We start from the raw sequence: 21,815 nt of genomic DNA, 5'->3' as shown, positions 1-21,815 counted from the left end.
TTTTTTTTTCTTGACCAGAAAAGTCTTTTTCAAACCTAAATCCAATTTGTGCTTCTTGGTCTTTCAAAAAGGCCATGTCCTTGCCCTAGGAAGAGACACCGGGATCCTTACCAAGGACTTAGTTTTCCGAGAGGCAGACAGTTTTGCTTATGTAGCCTTTTTATTATTATTTTTTTAATAAGACAAAGAAGAAATGGTATGTCAGAGGCATTACAGCTTGAGTGTCTAACCAAATCTTCCTCTAGTTTTGTGTTTACAGAAGCATGTGTATACCCAGCACCTTGTTTTGTAGGCTCCTGTGGTAGCCGTTTCATCGCGATCAGAAAAGTCGGTCTTGACAAATGCCTGTATGGGGTGAGGCTGCAAGTTCTAGAAAGTAAAACAAGGCAAATAATCTATAGAGGTAGAGGTCATAATCTGCCGTCATCTACTGTGCTGTATTATTTTCGGGGCCTGCCTGTAGTAAAATCTGTGCAAGGGAGTAAGGAGGGTGGGAGAAGCAGAGGTGCTATAAATTTGTTTGGATTGCCACAAACTATTGGGATTTAAGCGATGCATATGCTGTGTCGGCAGAGGAGATGGTGGCAGGCAGGGATCTCCTGACAGGAACCATGAATGGGAGGGATAGTACAAACGTAGAAGAAGATGCCCAGTTCTGCCCCCTCTTGCCACTTTTTACATGGATGAAATCAGTTTTGTACTGTGGCATTCTGTGCACTGCATATCCAGTAATCCTGCTTTATAACCAACCTTTTAGAAAATCAGGTCTTCTGCCGTAAGGAACCTTTGTAGTCACCTTGGTTCATTTGTTTTAGAAGGACCACTGAGGGGGAGAGTAAAGGGATGTGGAATGGACGACAGAAGGTAAAACTTGAGTTGGGGGTGGGTGTGCTGAGAGAGAAGGCAGCTGATGGAATAAGACAGGAAGGATGGCAGAAGGAGCCATGAAGTGGGGGACCTCTGCTTAGCACTGGCCCTTGCCAAGGTAAAAGTCTTAACGCTGCCCCAGAAACATGTGCTGACGATTTTACCTTTCCCAGCAGCGACAGAAGCCACCACCACCGCCTCGGGTCCTCAAAAAGTGGAGCGTAAGAGACTCCTGCGCTGTGCTTTGCCTCTGAAGTGGTGCCAAGGGGCTTGGGAATTGCTTTGGGAGCTTGAATGAATTTGGCTTTTTAATTTCTCTTTGAGTTTTAGAAAACATGGTTTGGATCATGGGCTAGTGCAATAGCAGTCTCTATAAAGAGGACACTGCTCCTTCTACAGCTTTTGTTTTCAAACTTAGTATTTGCAGTGACTAATGTTGTTGCCTTTAAGAGTAAAACTCCTTGATTACATCCAGCTATGTCTAAATACTTTTGTAATACAAGTGCGAGCATGGATACTCCTGCCATGTCCACTGAAGAAAACGTACAGATAACTCTGTGTTGGCTCTCGGGACATCTTCACCTGCTCTGGTGAGGTCTTGAGAATGATTAGAAGAATTTAAAATTCACAGGATTGCTCCCTGGTGAGAGTATCCCATTAAGAGCCCTTATTAGACTGGAGGTCCATAGCTGGTCTAACTGCAATTAGTGATTTCCTTGCTGCATGCCGGCACTATTCCATGCTAAACCTCCTGATGGCTAATCCTTCTCTGCTGCATTGACAAAGCTGAAGGAGACTCCCAGTACTAGAAGAGCCAACAGTGCTGTGGGGGTGGCTTGAGGTGCATTGGCAAAGTTTAGGTGCTATGAAGCTTGCCCGCGGAAGCTGCTAAGCACCATGCTGCATTCTCGTTTAAAACAAACTGTACCTGAAATTGTTAAAAGAAAGCAAGCTCTGGTGATGGTCTGAGTCCAAAGCTTCTCCTGGTAAGGGACTGCATTAATTTCACTGAGCTCATGTTCCAAAATCATCATCATCATAGGCAAGCCGAGTCGAGGACTTGCTATGAAACAAAGATGTGGGAGTCTGGTAGCAGACTCAAATGGATGAGATGGCATGTCGGGGAGGGCAGCACTGCTGAGCTTACAGAACGCTCCGACCCTGCTCCCAGATCTTTGTGGGCAAGGTGAAGGTTATCTGCCAGCATTTTCTGTTACTTCTCAGCCTAAAGGGAATATCACCCCATTGCCATGCCGGGAACTCGGTGAGCTCTGTTGCCGCCTTCTGTTTTCCTGCTGAGTTTGTTACATACTTGCCTTTTTTGACAGATATATTGTTGACTTTTGTATCTGTTTACTAGGGACGTCTTCCTAATTTTTAGAAAAATGTTTTTTCTAAGCAGCAGACAGCATTTCCTCTAGAATAACAGCACAGTGTGTAATGCTGGAAATTACACTGCTTAACAGTTCCTTTACTCGCATCATGGTGACGTGCCGTCTCTCACACACGGCTGTAACTACTTCATCCCTGCAGTATGGCTTCTTTGAACAGCCCATCTAGTGTTGCCTATTGACAGCAGCTTATGCTTATTCCCCACATCGCTGGCTTCATTCACTGCGGTGGAGGCCTCTCAAACTGCAGCAGACATCCCATTCTTCACGTTGCTGGCCTTGTGCATTGCAACGGAGACCTGCTTATTCTTCAGCAGCCTCATTCCCTATACCACTGTGCTCGTGCACTTGCTGTGGCTCTCATTAATCCTTCACGTGGAAAACACCTGCTGTACTTGACTGTGACACCTTGAGTTACCAATGAAAAGCCATTGAGCTTCAATAAATGTCCCTGCCGTTGTGCACTGTAATGGGATTTCGCTTATTCCCTGCTAAAGACATTCAGCTGGCCAGTTTAGGGCCAGATGTACTAATCCTTGTCCCATTGACCTAAAATGGGAAAAACCCTTTGGTACATCAGATCCTTGAGAGAGGAATTGTTTGTATATTCCCTGACAGGCTCCAAGTTGCAGACTGCCTCACACACTGACTTCCAAGCCATTGACCAGAAATCTCTTCTCCTTTGTGTGGGCTTCCCTAGGCTGAGGAAGGGGCAGGCTGCTGGTGGATGTGAGCTGCTTGAGTGTTTTTTTTCCTGCTGCATCAAACACCTCCACTTCTGACTCTGCATCTCTATCCATTCTCTCAGAGCTCGGGTTTACAGAGCAGATAGGCTGGGGTGGGGGTGGGGGGCAGCTGAGATGAGGCAGCCCACCAGTATAAGGAAGGTGGACTTGGTGGTGAGAGTAAACACGAGCTCCTGACCTTGCATGCAGAGATTGGGGCTTATAAGGTTGGATTTCAGTTGGGTGGGGGAGGGGGGTGACTTTGCTGCTGGTGGAGGATGCTTCGCATGTTGGTGTCTGAGCATATTCCAGTAGCATCTTTCTTCATCTGTTCCTTTTTGTTTTGTTTTTTGTTGATATTTTTAGATTGAGAAGATCATGAGCTCCATTGGAGAAGGAATCGACTTTTCTCAGGAACAGCAGAGGATCTCAGGTAACAGAGGAAAAAGTACAGGAATGAGGCTGAGGGTGGAAATGAGAAGAGGATGTTCTTACCGTTGAGCCCCCGTGCCATGACTGAGCTCCCAGCACCCACCTTCTCCTTCCTGCCCCTAGAGTAACGAGGTGCCATCGTGATGTGACTGCAGCGTGTAGGACGCTAACTCAGAACGAATGTATGTGGGGAGAAATGAAGAAAGGGCATCCTCTTCGTCTTTGTTGTGTTTTGTACTGGCTTTAAAAATGAATCTCCTTAGAAGCCCAGTTTCATATTCTCTGCAGGTGGATGATTGCCACTTTAATGAATGGCCTAGCCTAGTGGTTAGAGCAGCAGACTACGAACCAGGAAGCCACGGGTCAAATTTCTTGTGACCTTGGGCAAGTTACTTCGCCTTCCATTGCTCAGGTAGATTGTGAGCCCTCTGGGCATAGGGAAATATTTAAAGTGCCTGAATGCAATCCACCTTGAAGGGTCACAAAAGGCAGACTATAAATACAATTATTTTAATTTTTTTTCAATTGTGTGTAGAAGAGAATTCCTGTCATAGTTGCCTGAAGACCCACTGTGTGTGTGTGTGTGTGTGTGTGTGTTTTGGATTTTAATTAGACAAAAAAAAGGAAGACATGAAACAAAGCAAAAGTATGAGGAACCAAAGCAGAAAAAGTGAGCCTGTTTTCAATTGTGGTACTGTAACCTCTTATCCAAAGCATATACAAATCCCATCATCCCTTGTTCCCGTAAATAAGAATATCTTAAGACTGTAAAGCCACTGGCTACATGACATTTTCTGTAAACGATTAGATGTTCCAAACAATTATCGGTATATAAAAAATTCTAAATAAATGAAGAGTGCAGCTGAGACCGCAATCTAATATCAGGATTTTGTTTTTAAACTAAGAAAGGCTTATCTAGGAATAGGACTGTGGAGCCTTGGAAGGGACCCCTGGAAATATAGCTATAGGCTAGGTTTTCATGAGCAGGGCCTGGCACTGTTGTATGCCTTATAGCAGTGGTTCCCAACCCTGTCCTGGGGACCCCCCCAGCCAGCACTGCCTCCGTAACCTGCAAATTTTCTCTCATGCATATTCATTGTGGATATCCTGAAAACCCGACTGGCTGGTGGGCCCCCAGGACAGGGTTGGGAACCACTGTCTTATAGTATTGATAGATCAGATTGATGCTGGTGTCCTCTGCCTTGAAGTTCACCTGAGCAGAAACTGACTTTTGTATTCAAGTGCTTGTGATTGGTGGGGTAGTTTTTTAGAAGTGAGAGAATGCCAAATTCATTTTTGCTGAAACCGCAGGCAGACACCATAAGATTCTCATCCCTTTATCTGTGATTTCCAGCCAGGGTCCTTTCTGCACTTCACTCTCACAGTACCATCGGTGCAGATGTTGTGCTTTTCATGGTTGATTTGCCAGCAGCATTTCAGCAAGTGCTCAGCAGAACTTAATTCAGTTTGCAGCAGGGCTCTCTGTTCCTTCCTTCTCTCTGATTTCCTTGGAAAAAAAAAAAGAAAAGCTTCTGTTTTCACGCCTGTAATTCCTTTCTGCCGTTTCCTCTTATTTAATTTAGTGCTTAGGCCCCGTTCTGCATGTATCTCAGAGAGAGAGGATATGAGAGTGGTAGTCCATGTGCATGGAAAAAGGCAGCTGCTCATATGAAGGATGCATAACAGCATTACTTTTCATCTGGTACAGATCTGGCTATACAAAACTAATGGCCTGTTATACCCAGAGCTTTTTCTCATTCTCTGCCCAAGGTAATATATTGTTTTATAAATGGAGCCTATTAATCAAAAGTATCTTGGAGGGAAATGAAGGCTACAGTATAAATGGAAAGGAGACCCTTTAAATCCAGACTTTTAAGAATGTAGGTGCCACGCTAGATCAGACCAAGGGCCATCGAGCCTAACATCCTGTCTCTGACAGCAGCCAGTCCGGGTCACAAGTATCCGGCAGATCCCCCAATAGTTGATCTGTTTCCTGAACCTCACTCCCAGGGATAAGCGCTGGCTTTCCCAAGTCTTCCTGGCTAATACGTGTTTATGGACTTCCCCTCAGGAATTTGTCCAGTACTCCTCCTGAGCCCTACTAATGTTACTTGCCTTGACCACGACCTCCGGCAAACAGATTGCATAGCTTGATTGGGTGCTGAACGATTTGTTTTAAATCTGCCGGTTGCTAGTTTCATGGAGTCTCCCCTAGCTTTAATATTTTTTGAAAGAGTAAATAACTGTTCCACCCCACTCATGATTTTATAAATCTCAATCCTATCCTCTCTCTGCCATGTCTTCAAGTTAAAGAGCCCTAATCTGGGTAGCCTTTCTATATAAGGGACTTTTCCAACCACTTTATAATTTTTGTTGCTCTTTTCTATGTCCACTATGTCTCTTTTGAGATGGGGCAAGCAGAGCTGCACACAACACTCAAGGTGTGGTTACATCCTGGATCTATGCAAAGGATTTATGTTCTCTGTTCCTTTCCAAAAAATTCCTAACCTTTTATTTGCCTTTTTGACTGCCACAGCACACTGAGCCTAAGGTTTCACGGTGTTGCCCACAGGGACTCGGAGGTCCTTTTCCTGGGTGGCGCACCTGGTGTTGGAATTATTTTTCCCTAAGTGCATGACTTTGCATTTGTCCATCTTAAATTGCATCTGCCATTTCGAGACCCAGTCTCCTAGTCTCACTAGGTCCTTCTGTAGTTGTTCAAAATATGCCGCTGTTTTAACAACCCAGTTTTGTGCCTTCTGCAGATCTGGTCACCTCGCTTGTTCTTTTCTCCAGATCATTTATGAATCTGCTAAATAGCACAGGTCCCAATACAGACCCCCGGGGCACTCCAATAATGATCTTTCTCCATTCAGAAAACTGACCATTTAGTCCTACCCTCTGATCTTTTCTTATCCAATTACCAATTCACAATAGGACACTCCCTCTGATCCCATTACCTCCCAATTTCCTGAGGAGTCTCTCATGAGAGACTTTGTCAGATGCCTTCTGAAAATCCAAATATACCAGATCAATTGTCTCATCTTTGTCTACATGTTTATTTACACCCTCAAAAGAAAATCTAGTAAATTGGTAACGCCATGTTAACTGTCTTCCATTAATCCAGGTCTGTCTGTGTGGTCAGTAATGTTTGTTTTTAAGAGCGGTTTTGACCATTTTGCCTGGCACTAATGTCAGATTCCTCAGTCTGTAGCTTCCCAAATCACCCCTGGAGCTCTTTTTAAAAATTGGCATCACATTGGCTACTCTCCAATCTTCTGCTACCATGGCTGCTTTAAATGATAGGTTACAGATCGCCAGGAACAGGTCTGCCAGTTCCTTCAGAACTCTAGAAACCTAGAAATGATGGCAGAAAAAGACCAATTGGCCCATCCAGTCTGCCCAGCAAGCTCCCACACTTATTTTCCCATACTTAGCTGTTTCACCGACCACCAAGGTCAGGGCCCTTGTTGGTAACTGTTTGATTCAAATTTCCTGCCCTCCCCTGCCATTGATGCAGAGAGTAATGTTGGGTGAATAACTGAACTGAAAGGGGTTGTCTGAGTATTATTGCTGCTCTTGGAGCCACAATCCTGCTCCAGTAAGCAGGAAAAATCTAACTGCATGCACCAGACACATCAACATTAATAACCTTATCTGGAAGCATTTTACAGGTTGTGGTGGTTGCAGGGGACACCTTGTACTATTTATCGTGTAACAGAATCTCTGTTGCCTGAGGTCTGTCCATTTTCCCAAGACCAGCGATGGCCGGCTCACATCTCCTCCCTGTTTTGTTTTTTTCTCTCTTTTTATTTGCAAAGTGCAGTGTGACCATGGCAGTGCATTTGATTGATTGTATCATTAATGAAGTGGCAGATCGCGGTGGGGGAGGGGAAAAGATGTGCTGAAAGAAGAGAAAATGTTGTTTGAGACGAAGAGCGAGATCTCAGGCACAGCGACATTAATCAGCTTCAGTGATTGCATCTTTCCTCAGTGCTCTGTACAAAGAAATCTAGTTTTCAGGTGGCATTGCACTGCTCAGTTAAGGATTTATTTTTTTTTTTGTGGATAACTCAGTGTTTCATGTTACAGTGCAATCTAATGGTCCAGGATTTAATAATGTCATTTGCCGCAAGATGCTAACCCACCCCCATTCTCCCTAAGCATCAGATTCCTAACAATTTGTTCTAGAGTAGAAATAGAGGTGAACAAATAAGTTGTAGGTGAGAGATTTCAAGAGTTGCGCAGATGTAGGGCAGGAAATTTGAATCAAACAGTTACCAACAAGGGCCCTGACCTTGGTGGTCGGTGAAACAGCTAAGTATGGGAAAATAAGTGTGGGAGCTTGCTGGGCTGACTGGATGGGCCAATTGGTCTTTTTCTGCCGTCATTTCTATGTTTCTAGAGTTCTGAAGGAACTGGCAGACCTGTTCTTGGCGGATCTGTAACCTACATCTTGTTTGTTGATCTTTATCTCTCTATACCCAAGTGGGCTAACACAGCAGCAACACAACTTAACTTCTCTAGTATAAGCCAAAATAACTTGCACAGGGTTAAACTTGTTAAGTACTGTGGCATCTTCTGCCTTTGCAGTAGTGATGTTTGGACTCTAGAACAGGAGATCCAAGATGGCGTCTTCCATGGTGAAGCAGGGGCGCTGAACTCCTGAACCTATATCCTTTTTTTTTTTTTTACTTATGTCCTTAAAATGGGAACGCGAAAGGGAATATCAAGATCTTATCCCCAGGAACCAACTATTTTCTCTCAGCAGTTCTAATGGATAAGTTTGTGACCCGAGACCATCTGGGTGTTGATTCAGAGGGACTGGCTATTGAAGCTGGCTTGGAAGCGGCCACTCAGCTGAAGTCTGACATTATATTAAGCCCTGAAGCTAGAGAATCACTGCTTGTACCTGGGATGGCTGCGGAGGCAGTAACCTAGTATTGACGGCAGAAAAAGACCAAATGGCCCATCCTGTCTGCCCAGCAAGTTTCTTATGTTTCTGTTAAAAGTAGTAACTGCCGCTCCATGGAGGTTACCCTCAAGCCTTATATTAGGGGTAGTAATCTTGCACAAATGAAGGTGGAGAAACCATAATATACCAAAGTGTAGCGCTAAGATGCGTACAGATCCGTAACCTTCAAAAGATGAGTCAATCAATACAATAGGTGCCAAGCGACATCAATCTTTAATAAATAGATATGTGCAGATGAAATACAGGTAGGTTCCCTGCACAAACCATGTTTCGCCACGCCAGCTGCATCGGGAGGGACAGAAGCCAAAACTAGAAATTAAATATGTGACATAAGTAATAATAGCATGGCTTGGTGTCTCCAGGTTGCATGCAAGGAAGTCCAGGTGGCTCGAATGAACACTATGAGACTTCAGGGATTAACAAACGTAATAAGGAGCTCAAAAGCTTAATACTGGGACCCACAGGGTTGTAGAAACAAAGCCTAGAGTGCCCCAACACCTTATTTACATGTTCAAGGGACGTAGGGGACTAATAGCCAGGACATTGGACCTGTGGGGAAATGATGAAGATCACTGGCAGGATGAATGGCACACTAGCATGCCTAGGAGTGAGAAAAGAAGCCAGGTTGGAAAAGTGCACTGGTGAGGTTGATCATTATCATGCTGGGCACTATATAGCCCACTCCGACCATATTCGTATATGTAATGTCTCCCAAGATGCACTTTCTTCTACAGAAACCTGGCAAGGGAAGCAGGTTTCAGCAAGAACTCCTATTGACCCTCCACACTTAGGAGCTGTCAGCAGTTGAGAGCATGGCGGAAGCCTTGCAAGCAATCTTTCCCTAATCCAGGAAGAGAGGGCAATGCACAGGAAACTCAAAGCTCTTGAAGAATCAGGCCAGAGAACTCAATTTGAAATGTTTTAATTTCTCTTGCTGTCCAGCAATTTCGGTGAGGGGTATGTTTAAGAAATACCTGGTAGAGATCTTGGGACTTGCTCCAGAGGCGATCCCCTCCCCGGTGAATAACATTTATTATATTCCCTCTTGGAAGAAAAAGCTGGAGAGTGAAGTCACTACTGATGGTGGGGGTTCACCAGCTATTCATTGACTTCTAGTGAGGATGTCAAACCTGCAGAGTTGTTGGTGACTTTATATTTTACCAGGATAAAGCCCTGATCTTTATGCTTATATTTTTGTCATCATCAAAAGATTTTCTGTGTTTCAACAAACATTTTTCCTGATGTTTGTGGGAATACTCAAGATCGTCCTAAGAATTTTATTGCATTATGCTCTAGGATGAGCTACTCTAAGCTCAGATGGTATTAAGATATCCATGTAATTGTTTAATAATATAGCGCAATAATAGATACATATTATTATTTGATCCTGGTCATTTGAGATTGTTTGAATGTCAGGAGGGACTCAGGCGTAAGAGACGATGGCGTTGGGGAATGCGTGAGTTCTCTGGGGAACATCATCTCTAAGATTTGATATATCCTGGACTTTTAGACTGATCTAGGCTTGATCGGTTTCCTTTTGTATTTCTTGATAAAACACTCCTTGGATCTCTCCATGTATTGTAAGCTAATGTAGATGTGGAGCCACAGTTTACTAGGACATATATTGTGTTGAATTGAACTACTTTTTGTTGTAGATTTAAGTGATTCCATCTCTTTTGTTTCTTTGACTTGATTGTCCAATGTTGTTATGAAATTTACACAAGTAAAATAAAAGAACAGCTAATAGGAAACTGAGAATTAGAAGCTGTTCATCAGGAGGTTCAGGTAACGTTTTGATAAAGCACAACAGCAGTACTTAAGTGCTTAGGTGTTACCCAGATCACAAGATGAAATTGCCATCTTGTCTGACAGGTCATAAACCGGCATGATATGCCCTATGAATGTCGGTATATTAAAAGTTTCATAAATAAATAAAATAAATAAATAAAATATTATGATATTTTTGCTTAGTACCTTGAAGAATTGATACTGAATTTGTAGTTTGCCTTTAAGGCTGGTAACACTCTGTTTTCAGACAGCTCCTATTCCTATTGAATCCTTTCTCTTCTGAGAGCGCTTTTGAACTGCTCCCATTGAGATTTGGATAATAAGGATGTGCATTCGTTTCCTCCGATTCGCCGGTATGTGAGTACCTCGCCGACTTTATGGTACATGCGGGTAAACGGCTAGCATGCGTGCATCTCATTATTTAAGGTACTCACATACTCTGTTTTTCCATGTACCATAAAGTTGGTGAGGGATGCATGTACCGCCGAATCGTAGGAAACAAATACACATTCCTATTGGATATAGCATTGCCTGAAGCTTAAAAGGCATGAGCCAGCCTGATGGTCCAGTCACTGCCATGCAGAATACTAATTTTTTGGATCGACATGGTCTGTAAAGGAATAGATTTCCAATTATCCTATATGATCATCATTTGTGGGTGAGATTGTGTGAGCATGTAGTGGGTTCCTGAAGGAGACAGTTTGTGCTGTGATGACTTGTTTACACAGGGTGAGGAAGTTTAAAGCACATCTTAAAAGAAAGTCTGCTGTTATATTTTCCACCTGTATTCCTTATTAACTTTACTTTTTAGTGTCTTCTCTTTTTTGTCCACTTCCACCCCCTGATCAGCAAGACTAAAGTCCCTATCTGGGACCACACATTATACCAATGTAGTAAACCTACCCTACAGTCCAGTTCACACCATCTCTGCAATTTGCCTTGGGATAAGAAGTTGTCACCTATTAGGTGTGTGAAACCACTTCATGCTGAACTAGGAAAGGCTCCTATCAGTGAGCTGAGAGAGAGGGTTTCTCGGTATGCGTTACTTCAGACGCATTCTTGTATTGCATGTTGCACTCTTATCCACTATGTCCCCTCACACACACTTATCGCTAGCTTACTCAACAACAGATAGGACACAATTTCCCTGTCGCATAGACTGTTTTGAGAAAGGTTGAAAGAAGAGAGAAATAATGACACCGCAACTCCAGAGCCAGCAGCGGTTCTGCTTGCTGCTTCCCTGGAGATTGGAGCTGGTTGTGTGGTGTCTGCTGCTTCACCGTGATTTGTTTTCCTGCTTCAGGTTGATTCCTTCAAGCCCGAGATAACAAACTATCTTGGCAGAATCCATGGGCCCTGTCAAATTGTTGTGCCTGGCCAAGCGCTGGCGTCTGGGTTTCCTACAGTCTCTGCCCTTTTAGTGGGGATGTGGAGAGTATTCTGCTAAAGAGGACAGAGTTCATCAGTTGTCCATCTGACGAATTCTTTGTCCCATCATGTGGCATCTTGACTGCTTTGTCTTGCTGTTGCCCGATCTTTGGTTTCCTTTTCCTAGCACGTGTTTCTTCTCGGGGAATTTTAGACTCCTATTTTGTGGCAGATTGAGCTTGTTCCAACTTAATTTTCCATGCATGACCGAATACTTTTACTTCTGCCAGCAAAAACCCAAGGTGTGCCTAATGAAAGCAGCAGTTTTAATGACCTCCTCCACCTCCTGATAATTCAGTTGGGTGGAACAAAGCAAAATCATTAAGATACCTTCTCTTCACCCTGGCTTTCATTTCATTCCTGAGAAGAAGATATTCACGTGTAAAATTTCTGAAAAAGACCTCCTGCTTATCCACACCCAGCAATATCTATTAAGTGAATCGATGAAATCAGAGCTCCATGCAGGCATCACACTGGTTGGTGCATGCAGGGTAGGAATACAGCAAAGCTGAGGACTGGGCTCAGGGAAGGAAGGCTTTATAGAGTGTGGCCATAATAAAAAAAAAAAAATAAAAAAAAAAAAAAAGGAAGACGTGTAAGCATATTAGAACAACCAAAGGAAGGTGACCGAACAATAAAGGAAAAAAACAGGCAACGTGAGCATCCTGGATAGTGCTGCTCCCTGGTTCAAACTGCTATGCACATGGGTCTTAACATTTGCCCAACTCATGCCCTTGTTTTATTTATATTTCTCAGCTCGAGAGAGCTGGCATGCACTGGCTTCTGTCCTTGTGTTCCAGGACCCAGGCAATTCCCTCCCTGCAATAACAATTGGCTTTTCCTTTGGTGCTAGGCTTTTGTATTGTGCCTGAGAATTGACAGTGGCACCCCCATCGTAGATTTCAAATCTTTTCTGTCTGTTATAATTACAATTATTTCTTTTTTTTTTTTGCTGTGAATTGGCACATCAGTTGAGTGGGAAGTCATGTAGTCATGTTCTCACTACCCATAACACCTGCTCGTCTGTACCTCTGTGTCCCTACCTCCTTTTTCACCCAGGTTGATCGTACCACTGTAACTCCACTATAACACTTAAGAATATTTTCCTGGCCTTACTCCCCAGAAGTCATCTACCAACAAAGCACAAATGACTTTCCTTAGCTGCTCCTCTTAAGAGTCCTGCGGCTCATCTGTGAGTCGGCTGAGAGAGGCTTTGCAATTTCAGCCTTGACAAGCTCCTTTTTCATTTGGATCTGCTCTGCTGAGATCGGAGCACTGCTGTATTGCTGGGAGGGGTGTTGGATAGAGAGGGGAGGGACTGTGGCGGTGAGAGACTGAGAGTGAAGCAGCAAGCCTGGAGGTTGCTGGCTGCAGACAAAGCACCCTGCTGCAGCTCCATGCTAGGGCAGACCAGCAGGACTCTAAGCACACAGCTGCCCGGATCGGCATTAAGGAGCAGAGAGTCTCTGTTCAGCTAGGAATTGCTTCTCAGAGAGAGATGCTGACTGCTGTTTTTGACTGGAAGGAGGGAGCACAGAAAATCTAAGATTCTCAGCCACCGATTACTTCTCCAGCATTGCGTGACCAGGAAATAATGGAAGGCAGAAGAGGGGCGGGCATGATTGGGGACCCTTTGATCTGTCACTTTACCTTGGGATGTGTAGTGCTCAGCTCTGGGAAGAACCGATATCTCAGATTGGCTCTCTCTGTCCAAATCGCGTAAAGAAGGTGACATTGCTTGTGTGGTCAGCTCTTTCTGCATGTCCTTGAAAGGCTGGCAGCTCGGCTAGCCTAAGACTCATTCTGTGTATCATCCAGCTGAATTTCTCAGAAAACAGAGGGCAGAACTTCTTTTTTTGCTATAGCAAATGTTTTGAGTCCTGAAAATGCAAAGTAAGAAGTTAGCAGGTAGTCTAGCTGGCCACTCTTAAAAGGAGATTAGGCTAGTGCATGAGAGAATTTGCATCCAGCATCTACAGGGCACATAAGGACAGCTTACTGTTTGTGGCAACACGAAGAACTAAGGAGAAGTTTGAGGGGCATATCTTCTGCCCTAGCTGCAATGATGAGAAACTGAGCACTTTCAATCTAACTTAGCCATAGAGCAATGTCTGAATTTTAACTGAGACGGCAGAAAAAGAAAACACATAAGGAGAAACAAACAGGGGGAAACACCTGGTAGGGTGGAGAGCACATCTGGTGGAAAACATGCCATCTTTTCTGTAGCTTTGTCAGCACAGTGGAGGTGCTGAGTGTCTGCCTGCATCCTGCAGTGGCTCATATCACCAGATGTGCCCCAGAATCAGGCTTCGGAATGCAGGAACTCCGCACTTCCTATAATGTTTTTGCTAACCTTTTACAAACTAGCAACAGAACAGCAATAGACTAAGAAAAATAGATTGCAAATTACATGTTAAATAATTCTCCATCTTCCAAGTCCGTGTCCTATCTTGACAGTGTCTTGCATGCTCTCCTGTACCGTGATGATGGCCTCTGTTTCCTCCTGACTGTGCTTTGCCCTGTGTCGTTCTGAATATCCATGCTGTCTGTGTCTGAATGTTGCGAGCTGTGCATGAGGATGTGCTCCTCACCGAAGGATCCCTGCTGCCGCAGCTGCTGTGAAGGCTGCATTCTTGAGCTTGCATGGACAAAAGAATCAGCTGATTGTACTCGCCCTTTTGTACTGCAGTCCTTTTGCATCTCTTCTGTATTGCTATCCGTCCTGATTTTGAATGCCTTGGCTGTGAAAAGTTGTCCCCTCACCCCCTCCTCTGGACACCTCTAGTGGGGGTTGAGCTGCTCTCAGAATCCTTTACCAGAAGCCTAATGTGTCCGAGTCTTTGACTTTTGGTCCCTAGCATAGAATGGAAGAACGTGCTGCCTCAGGTTTGAGTGTTACTGGGCCATGAATTAATAAGACTTGAGTTGTGGATGCTGCTTGAAATCTTCTCTCCCTCCTTAGTTCATGGTTTTAGGGATCTGTGCTTAGCGTTTCCTTGTCCTCCATTGACATTGTAACGTGCTTTCTGGTAATGACTATGATGTGGCAATGCCACCTGTCTTCCTCAGAGTGCCGCTGCTACCGCCTTAACGGTTTTTCCCTTTTCAAGCGTCTGCCGATTCCTCTCTCGTCAGGTTCTCGGATGTTGGACCAGAGCGTCGGGGAGTGGCTGGAGTCCTTGGGCCTGCAGCAGTACGAGAGGAAATTACTTCTGAATGGCTTTGATGATGTGCGCTTTCTGGTGAGTGACACAACACCTTGGAGAGTTTCTCTCCATTCCCTGACTGTTTGCCTAGTGATTCGTAGTATGAGCAGAGGAGGAGGAGGTTATAGATGAGAAGACCACTGTCTTATTCATCGTTCTATTGGACAGCACTAGTACTCCTGGCTCTGTCAGGGTTCTTGATGGACTGCATTCTTCTGTTGCTTGAATTGTTTTACAGGGGATGCTTTAGCAGCAGCATGCCTGAGATGAGAAGGTGGCTGGGAGGGTGGGAAAGGTTGTGTACATGTGATGAGAGAGAGGATCCTTCCTCTGATATCTTGAGTATCTCTTCCATGTTGATAGAGCAGGAGGAAAAGCTGGAGTCTAAATAAATAAATAAAAAAAGTAAAAGGTGAGTGTGTTTGAGTGTTCTGTGGCACTCTGTTTTTCTATTAATTTCATCCTCTTGGATCTCTAGTTTTCCCTCTGTCTCTCACTTTCTTGGTATGTCAGTGGACAGGGAAATGAAATGAGGTTCCCAAGGCCACATAAAAGTACAACTTGTTACAGCCACATGATGTCTGCAGAAACTTCCCACATTTTGAAGGCCAATCTAAAACCTATTAGTCTCTCAATTTTCAGACCCTTTGATTCAGGGATCACAGGGTTAAGCTTTCACCTTTCCTGTGGCTTTTCACGTATGATGAAATCTGCTTCACTGCCTTTGTAAGGCTCAGAGTAGCCATAAGGCAAAACATTCTAGGTAATGATGTGCAAACTGACAGATGGGGTGTGAGACTAATTACATTTTGAGCTAGCAGAATAAACTAAAAGCTGAAAAAAAAAAAAAAGAAAACCCTCTCAAGCTGGCATGGTGGCTAATACTTCAGGACCTTGATTACAGTTGGTGGAACATTATACAGAATATTCTGCTGCTGTTTGGTTTCCTGTCCCTAAAGAATGACTTACTCAGCTCAATCATCCCCTGATGGCATATAATAGCTTCTTAGCTTTATCTCTGTCCAGTAGATCTAACATTGAAAGCAAACAGTAAAAATTTACAGGAGGACATTTTCTGCCATGTCTTCCAGCCATGGTCTAGCTTAGCCTTCTGTAACTCTGCTACGCTCACCTGATGCACGCACAAGCCTGCTTCACACAGTACGTGCGCGCCGGTGCAGTTTGCTTCACGAAAGTCCCATGTGGAACATTTTCAGAACTAAGTGATTAGTTGCAAAGTCTGAGTGCTTGCCCCATGCACTGGATCTAAGAGGGGAAGTATGGGTCTATTTTCCCTTTCAAAAGAACTTGCAGAAGTTTGCGCCTGCTTTTTCTTGAAAAACACATTTTGAAAATGAAAACTTTGCATTGTTGCATCACTCAGCCTAACCCTGCTTCTGAACTTGCTTGCTTTTCTCAAAGGTAAAAGGACACGTTTTTGCTCCCTGCACACAGGGTGGGAAGTTTTCAGACAAGTCTGCTTACCTGGGTAAATAGTCTCTGTATACTTGAGGTTTTAAGGGAGAGCATGTGCATTCAGAGCTGGAGAGGCGCATACATGGGCAGTACTTAAGGGCCAGGTGTACTTTCTTGTCCATTTGGTAAGATCTTTTATCGGGTTTTTGGGTTCCACTGGAATAATAAACTTGGGGGGTGTGAATAGAGGGTTCTTTGCAGTCTGATAACATCTCAGTTTCTTCTGCAATGAGCAGAATCAATGGGAGCTGAAACAAGCTGACCTAACATTCTCGGAGGAAGCCCACCTAGTCTTGCCAGGGCATTCATCTGCCTTTTAATGTGTTTTCCTCTGAAATCAAGCAAGGGCTTCTCTTATACAGGGTTTTACTAAAGATCTGCCTGCCGCAATTGGTCAAACGTAGTTAGTTTATCCTGATGTTTGGTCATCTTTGCAACATTGTCTGGTTTATGACTACTTTTCATTGCAGATTGTGTTAGAGTATAAGGATTAGTTATGCAAGACTGTGTTCCACAAGAGAAAACCATAAATTAAGCTGAATGACCATGCTGTCATACTAGAACAAATTCATATAGCTGCTAAATTCCATTTTCTGCATTTTTATATGTTTGAGCAAACTGTGATATCGTCAGCATGCATCTGTCTTCCTGTTTAGTGAAATAGTAAATGACAGCATATAAAGACCAATTGCCCATCCATTCTGCCCACTTGTTCCTGCCTCCTCTGCTCTAACAAAGGATGTCTCCCAGCTGGCAGCTACACACGTTTGCCCATTTGCAGGGTATTACTCCTTATCCTAGTCAGTCAGGTTTGTTGTCTTTCCTCTTTGGTCCTCTGCTGTTCTGGCATATTCCAGCACTCATCCTCTCTCTACACCCAAACATATTCCTACTGCTGTTCTCTATATCTATCCTAAACTGTGTTTGAATTCTACTGCAGTACTGATTTTCACCCCCTCTGCTGACAGATTATTTCATCTATATCTATCTATCTAATCAAAAAATCCTCTCTTGTCTTAACAATTAGAAAAATGTGTAGGGCCCTCACATATTAGAGGTACAGAGAAATAATGACTGACAATCAATGGTTTATTTCTGGTCCCTATTTTTTCTTTTAAATACAATGAAGTGCTTCGTTTAGTCCTTTTAAGAAAACAAAGTCAACTGAAACCAGTTGCAAGCTCCTCATCTGCTGGCAAAGCAGGACTTTGTTCTTATTCACAGTAAGTTACTCCAGGCATCTGCCACCCTTCCAGTACAGAAGTATTTCATCACATCTTCTCGGTCTTCCTCCTTTCAACTTCACATCAGGACCCTTTGTCCTTGAATTTCTTAACTGTGGAAAATGATACCACCTTGTACTTTATTGAAGCCTCGTGCTCTGAAATTTGATGGTGCCATTTTAGAATTTTGTAAATTACAGTTTTACAGATGAAGAGGAGTAAAAAGGTGGCAGTCGGGCATGTTGGCTCTCCTCTAAGCCCTCTGCTTTTTCTCATCATTCGGGCTCCTGCCAGTACTGTCAGAGCATTAGTCCTCTAGTGATGTCCCAGCCTAGAGCTCTGCCTGCCAGTCACAGTCCAGAGCTGTCAGTTCCATGTCACAAGGGGCAGGCAGAGCTAGCCTTTCTTTTACTCTCCCTGCATCCAGGGACTTCTCAGTCTACTTCAGGGGTGGGCAACTCCTGTCCTGAAGAGAAGCAAACAGGCCTTGTTTTCAGGATAGCCACAGTAAATAAGGATATGAGAGATTTACATGCAAGGTGTATGCAAATGTATGCAAATTGTATCTCATGCATATTCATTATGGATATCCTGACAGCCCAGAACTTAGTGGCTCTCGAGGACTGGAGTTGGCCACCCCTGATCTAGTGTATGAAAAACCTAATTTTGGGCACAAGTGTTTCCCTTTGATTCCTTCATGTCTGGTACTCTATAGCCCAGCTTCCCTTTCAATGTGAGATTTAAGCATGCCTGAAAGTAGCAGTGCCCAAGAGCTGTACTTTTTTAGTTTTCTGTGGTTTAGCGTGTACAGACAGCGGTAGGTTTCTGAAGAGTTGTTGCCTCTTCTCTTTCTTTGCTCCAGGCCCTTTCTGGCTTTCCTCTAATAGCAGTAAATTGGTGGAAATTTGCCTGGACCTGCAGTCCTGTGTATCCATCCTTATCTTAGGGCTTTGACACTGATCTGATGAGAAACACAGCGTAGTGTCATGTCCAATTAGTTGATGTCTCTTGCTAATGAGTGCTGTGTGTGCCATGGCCTCTCCAGATGAATCGCAGATGTGCCAGCACTATGGAAAGATGTAGCATGTGCTGCTGGAGTCCGCCCTGGGCTTAAAGGAGTCCTGCCTGTAACGTAAGGAGAACCATGCCATAATTTATCCTTTGGGTGAGCAATATTCAAAGCTCTTTACCCGCAGATATCATGAATTTAAAACCACCCAATCTCTACAGGTAAAAGCACAAGTGGTTGGACAACACGAGCACGTTTTCTGCGGCCTGCAGAGGCAGTCGTGGGGCAAGGGATTGGACAATGCTGAAAGGATCCACAAAGAGAGAGGAGGCACCGATATCTGCATACAAGTTTTCCTTGGGTAATAATCAAAGCAAAACTATCAGTGGTGGTTTGGCTTTCATTGTTGGCGCAAACCCCATGAGCAAAAAGTACCTGCGGAGTTTGAACTAACATGCCCTCTTCCCATTATTTACCCTTAAACATACTTGTCTACTTACCTTCCTCTCCACTCCTGGAGAGGCCTGTTTGTGTCTCTCCAGGATGGGAGTTGCCCACCCCTGAAGTAGACTGAGAAGTCCCTGGATGCAGGGAGAGTAAAAGAAGGGCTAGCTCTGCCTGTCCCTTGTGACATGGAGCTGACAGCTCTGGACTGTGACTGGCAAGCAGAGCTCTAGGCTGGGACATCACTAGAGGACTAATGCTGTGACAGTACTGGCGGGAGCCCGAATGATGAGAAAAAGCAGAGGGCTTAGAGGAGAGCCAACATGCTCGATTGCCACCTTTTTACTCCTCTAATTTACAAAATTCTAAAATGGCACTAGTTTTGAAAGGGAAAATTAAAATCAAATTTTAATATTAAAATACCTTTTTTTTTAATACACTGGTATTACAAGACATGATGTTAGCTAACCTAATAGTCTGTTCCATTATGAGGATTATTAGTTTAATAATTTCCACTATAGGTTGCAGAAGGCACCTGCCCTGTTCTTCCTAGCAGCAGCTTCCACAGGTAAACTCCTATGTACTGAATACTGGCAGGAGACAGACCAATACCTGTAGCAATCCCCTCTCGCTCTCTGTGCCAGAGTGCTCCTCAAAGTGGCTAACCTGTAAATCTACTCATGATGTTAAAATGAGACATGATGCTTTGGAAAGCCATTCTTCCATATTCCCTGTGCCATGTTTGCTAGTCGCAGTGTGCCTTTACTGGTCTCGAATACAGCGCAGACCCTTGAAGAGGTTCAGATTCCCATGGGCAACTGTTTTAACACCTACAGCAGCTTAGATGAAATGGAGTCACTGGTTGATTTCTTGCAGTCACCTGAAAACCGCCCACAGGAATCTGCAACCTTTTTATGACCAATAGTGTACTGCAGAAATAATCAGGCTGAAGAAAATCAGTCTGTATTCTTTCACACTCACACAGCATCAAACGGAGTGAAAGAAGATCTAAGTGCTAGAATTCAATGGATTAGTGATAATACGCAAAGATGGGAAAACCCCAAAAATGGCCTCCGCAGGAGCTGTATCGACCACTGTGAGCAAGACACACAGAAAAAATGTCATGCCATCTTATTATCTGTGCAGGAAGAGTTGTTTTACTGGATTATATTCTGCCTTCCAAAGCTGGCAGAGGACCCCTCAGTGCCATCAACCCCATGCCATGTGCTGTCCTAGGTCACAAGGTCAAAACTTGAAACCATTGGTTGGTTGACATTCATAAACTTGAGTCCCTGCAGGAGCCCGACTTATAAAGCAGCACAGTCAGAAGGAAAAGGTTTTAAGGTGCTAGCACAGCTCTCGTATAAGAGCAGTTCAACACTGACTCTGCTTATTTTTTTGCGCTCTCTGGAAAGATGTGTGGCTTAACAAAGCTTCCACACAATAAACTGATCAAGTTGGCTTCCAGGTTATTTGTCACATTCTTTAATCTTCTGTCATAGACAGAGAAATCTGTGCTTTTTAAATATAGCAGAGTATGCTTTGTGTTTTATTCAATATAGAAGTTTTGATAAGTGGGTGACTGGAGGAAACCAGGAAGTGGGTGCAATGTTCATCCTTCTTTATGCCTTTTTCTCCTTCTGCCCTTGTACTGTGTGTAGCCTGTAAAAGTCCCTCTATCTCTGGGTTTTGTATTCCTGCTCTGCACTATACTGCCTCTTACTATCGCACATAAACTGGGTTTTGCCTCGGTAGCATTTTATCACAAACGTTTGGCACAAAAGATCTTTTGTAAGCTGTGCCAAACCCTTGGTCTCCAAAAAAAAACCAAAAACCCGAGTGATATCAAAGTGGTAGGATCAGAGAGGTGCTGATGGAAAGTGCCCACTCCCTGTCCTCTCGTTACACGCTGTGTACTGGGGTTACTGAGAAATCTATTAAGCCTTGCTCTCGCCTTACTGATACCCGGGAGAAGGGCATGTTTATAGCACAATAAGCAAGCAAGCTCAGTAAATTAAGGGAAGGTTGATATATAGCTTTCTAAAGACCCCCTCCCCTGATGAAACCTGAAATTAACATGCATCTGTCTCATTTTGACTTAATTATTTTCTGCTTAATGTACGCCAGCAATTGCAGAGTAGGCAGGCTGCTGTTCAGGCTTGGCAATTTCACTGAAGGAGAAAAAAAAATTAGCTGCAGCTTTTTTATGGCATTTTTAATATCCGTTCGCCCTCTGGACGGGCGATGAATCAAAACCAAAGAATTTTTTCAACTGCCCGTTTCAGTGCAGCCTGTGCAGACCTCAGTATGCAGTGCTATGCAGTGTGGCGGAAGAAAGAATAACCTTTTGTTGGATTTCTGGTCAGTGGTAACCCTTTCTGGAGCTCTCTTCATTCTCCCTCATTCCTTACCTCTTCTCTTCTTAGATTTCTTCCCCCCATCCTTTCTCCATGACCCTCTTATCTTTCTCCTCGGTTCTTTTACTCTCCCTTCACGCTCTTCATCTTTTCTGATCCTTTTTTATCGGGTTTCTCTCATTTTTCACTCTTCTAATCTTTCTGCCTTGCTTTTTTTTTTCTCCCCACCCTTCAAACGCATTGTCTCAACATACTTGGCTGCAACTTTTCTCCTCACTCTCTCCCCCTTCCCTAGCCTTCATCTTATCAACTGTAATGAGAGTAAAAGGGGGAGGGGAGATACAAGAGACAAAGGTAGCAACATTCAAGGACGGCAAGGGAAAAATGAGAGAAGGGAGGAAGCTGGAAGGAAAGGAATATGTGCTTCTCAAGGCTGCTCGTTATTTTAAGGTGTGGATGGGAGTGGGTTTATCTGCTTGCTTCACCTTCCTTGG

The 21,815-nt window shown here is 43.9% G+C and overlaps 1 protein-coding gene across 17 annotated transcripts in view; it reads left to right on the top strand.

Annotated features, from left to right (window-relative positions):
- The window catches only part of ANKS1A (ankyrin repeat and sterile alpha motif domain containing 1A), a 171,490-nt gene that overhangs the window by 114,085 nt on the left and 35,590 nt on the right, over window positions 1-21,815 (top strand). For 9 of the 17 annotated variants that reach the window (XR_003852259.1, XR_003852257.1, XM_029574029.1 and 6 more), the window contains 3 exons: window positions 1,041-1,088; window positions 3,350-3,416; window positions 14,742-14,848. Coding sequence is in view for 13 of the 17 variants with exons in the window: in XM_029574029.1 (XP_029429889.1) it covers window positions 1,041-1,088; window positions 3,350-3,416; window positions 14,742-14,848 (222 nt within the window). In the remaining 4 variants the exon portion in view is untranslated. Of the gene's footprint in view, window positions 1-1,040; window positions 1,089-3,349; window positions 3,417-13,793; window positions 14,849-21,815 lie in introns of those variants that run through there. The other 8 variants (XR_003852260.1, XR_003852258.1, XM_029574025.1 and 5 more) reach the window with 3 other exon arrangements.

The sequence above is a fragment of the Rhinatrema bivittatum genome, chromosome 12 (assembly GCF_901001135.1).
Source record: "Rhinatrema bivittatum chromosome 12, aRhiBiv1.1, whole genome shotgun sequence".
NCBI lineage: Eukaryota > Metazoa > Chordata > Amphibia > Gymnophiona > Rhinatrematidae > Rhinatrema > Rhinatrema bivittatum.
Note: the sequence above shows the minus strand (reverse complement) of the source record. Positions and strands in the feature narration are given on the sequence as shown.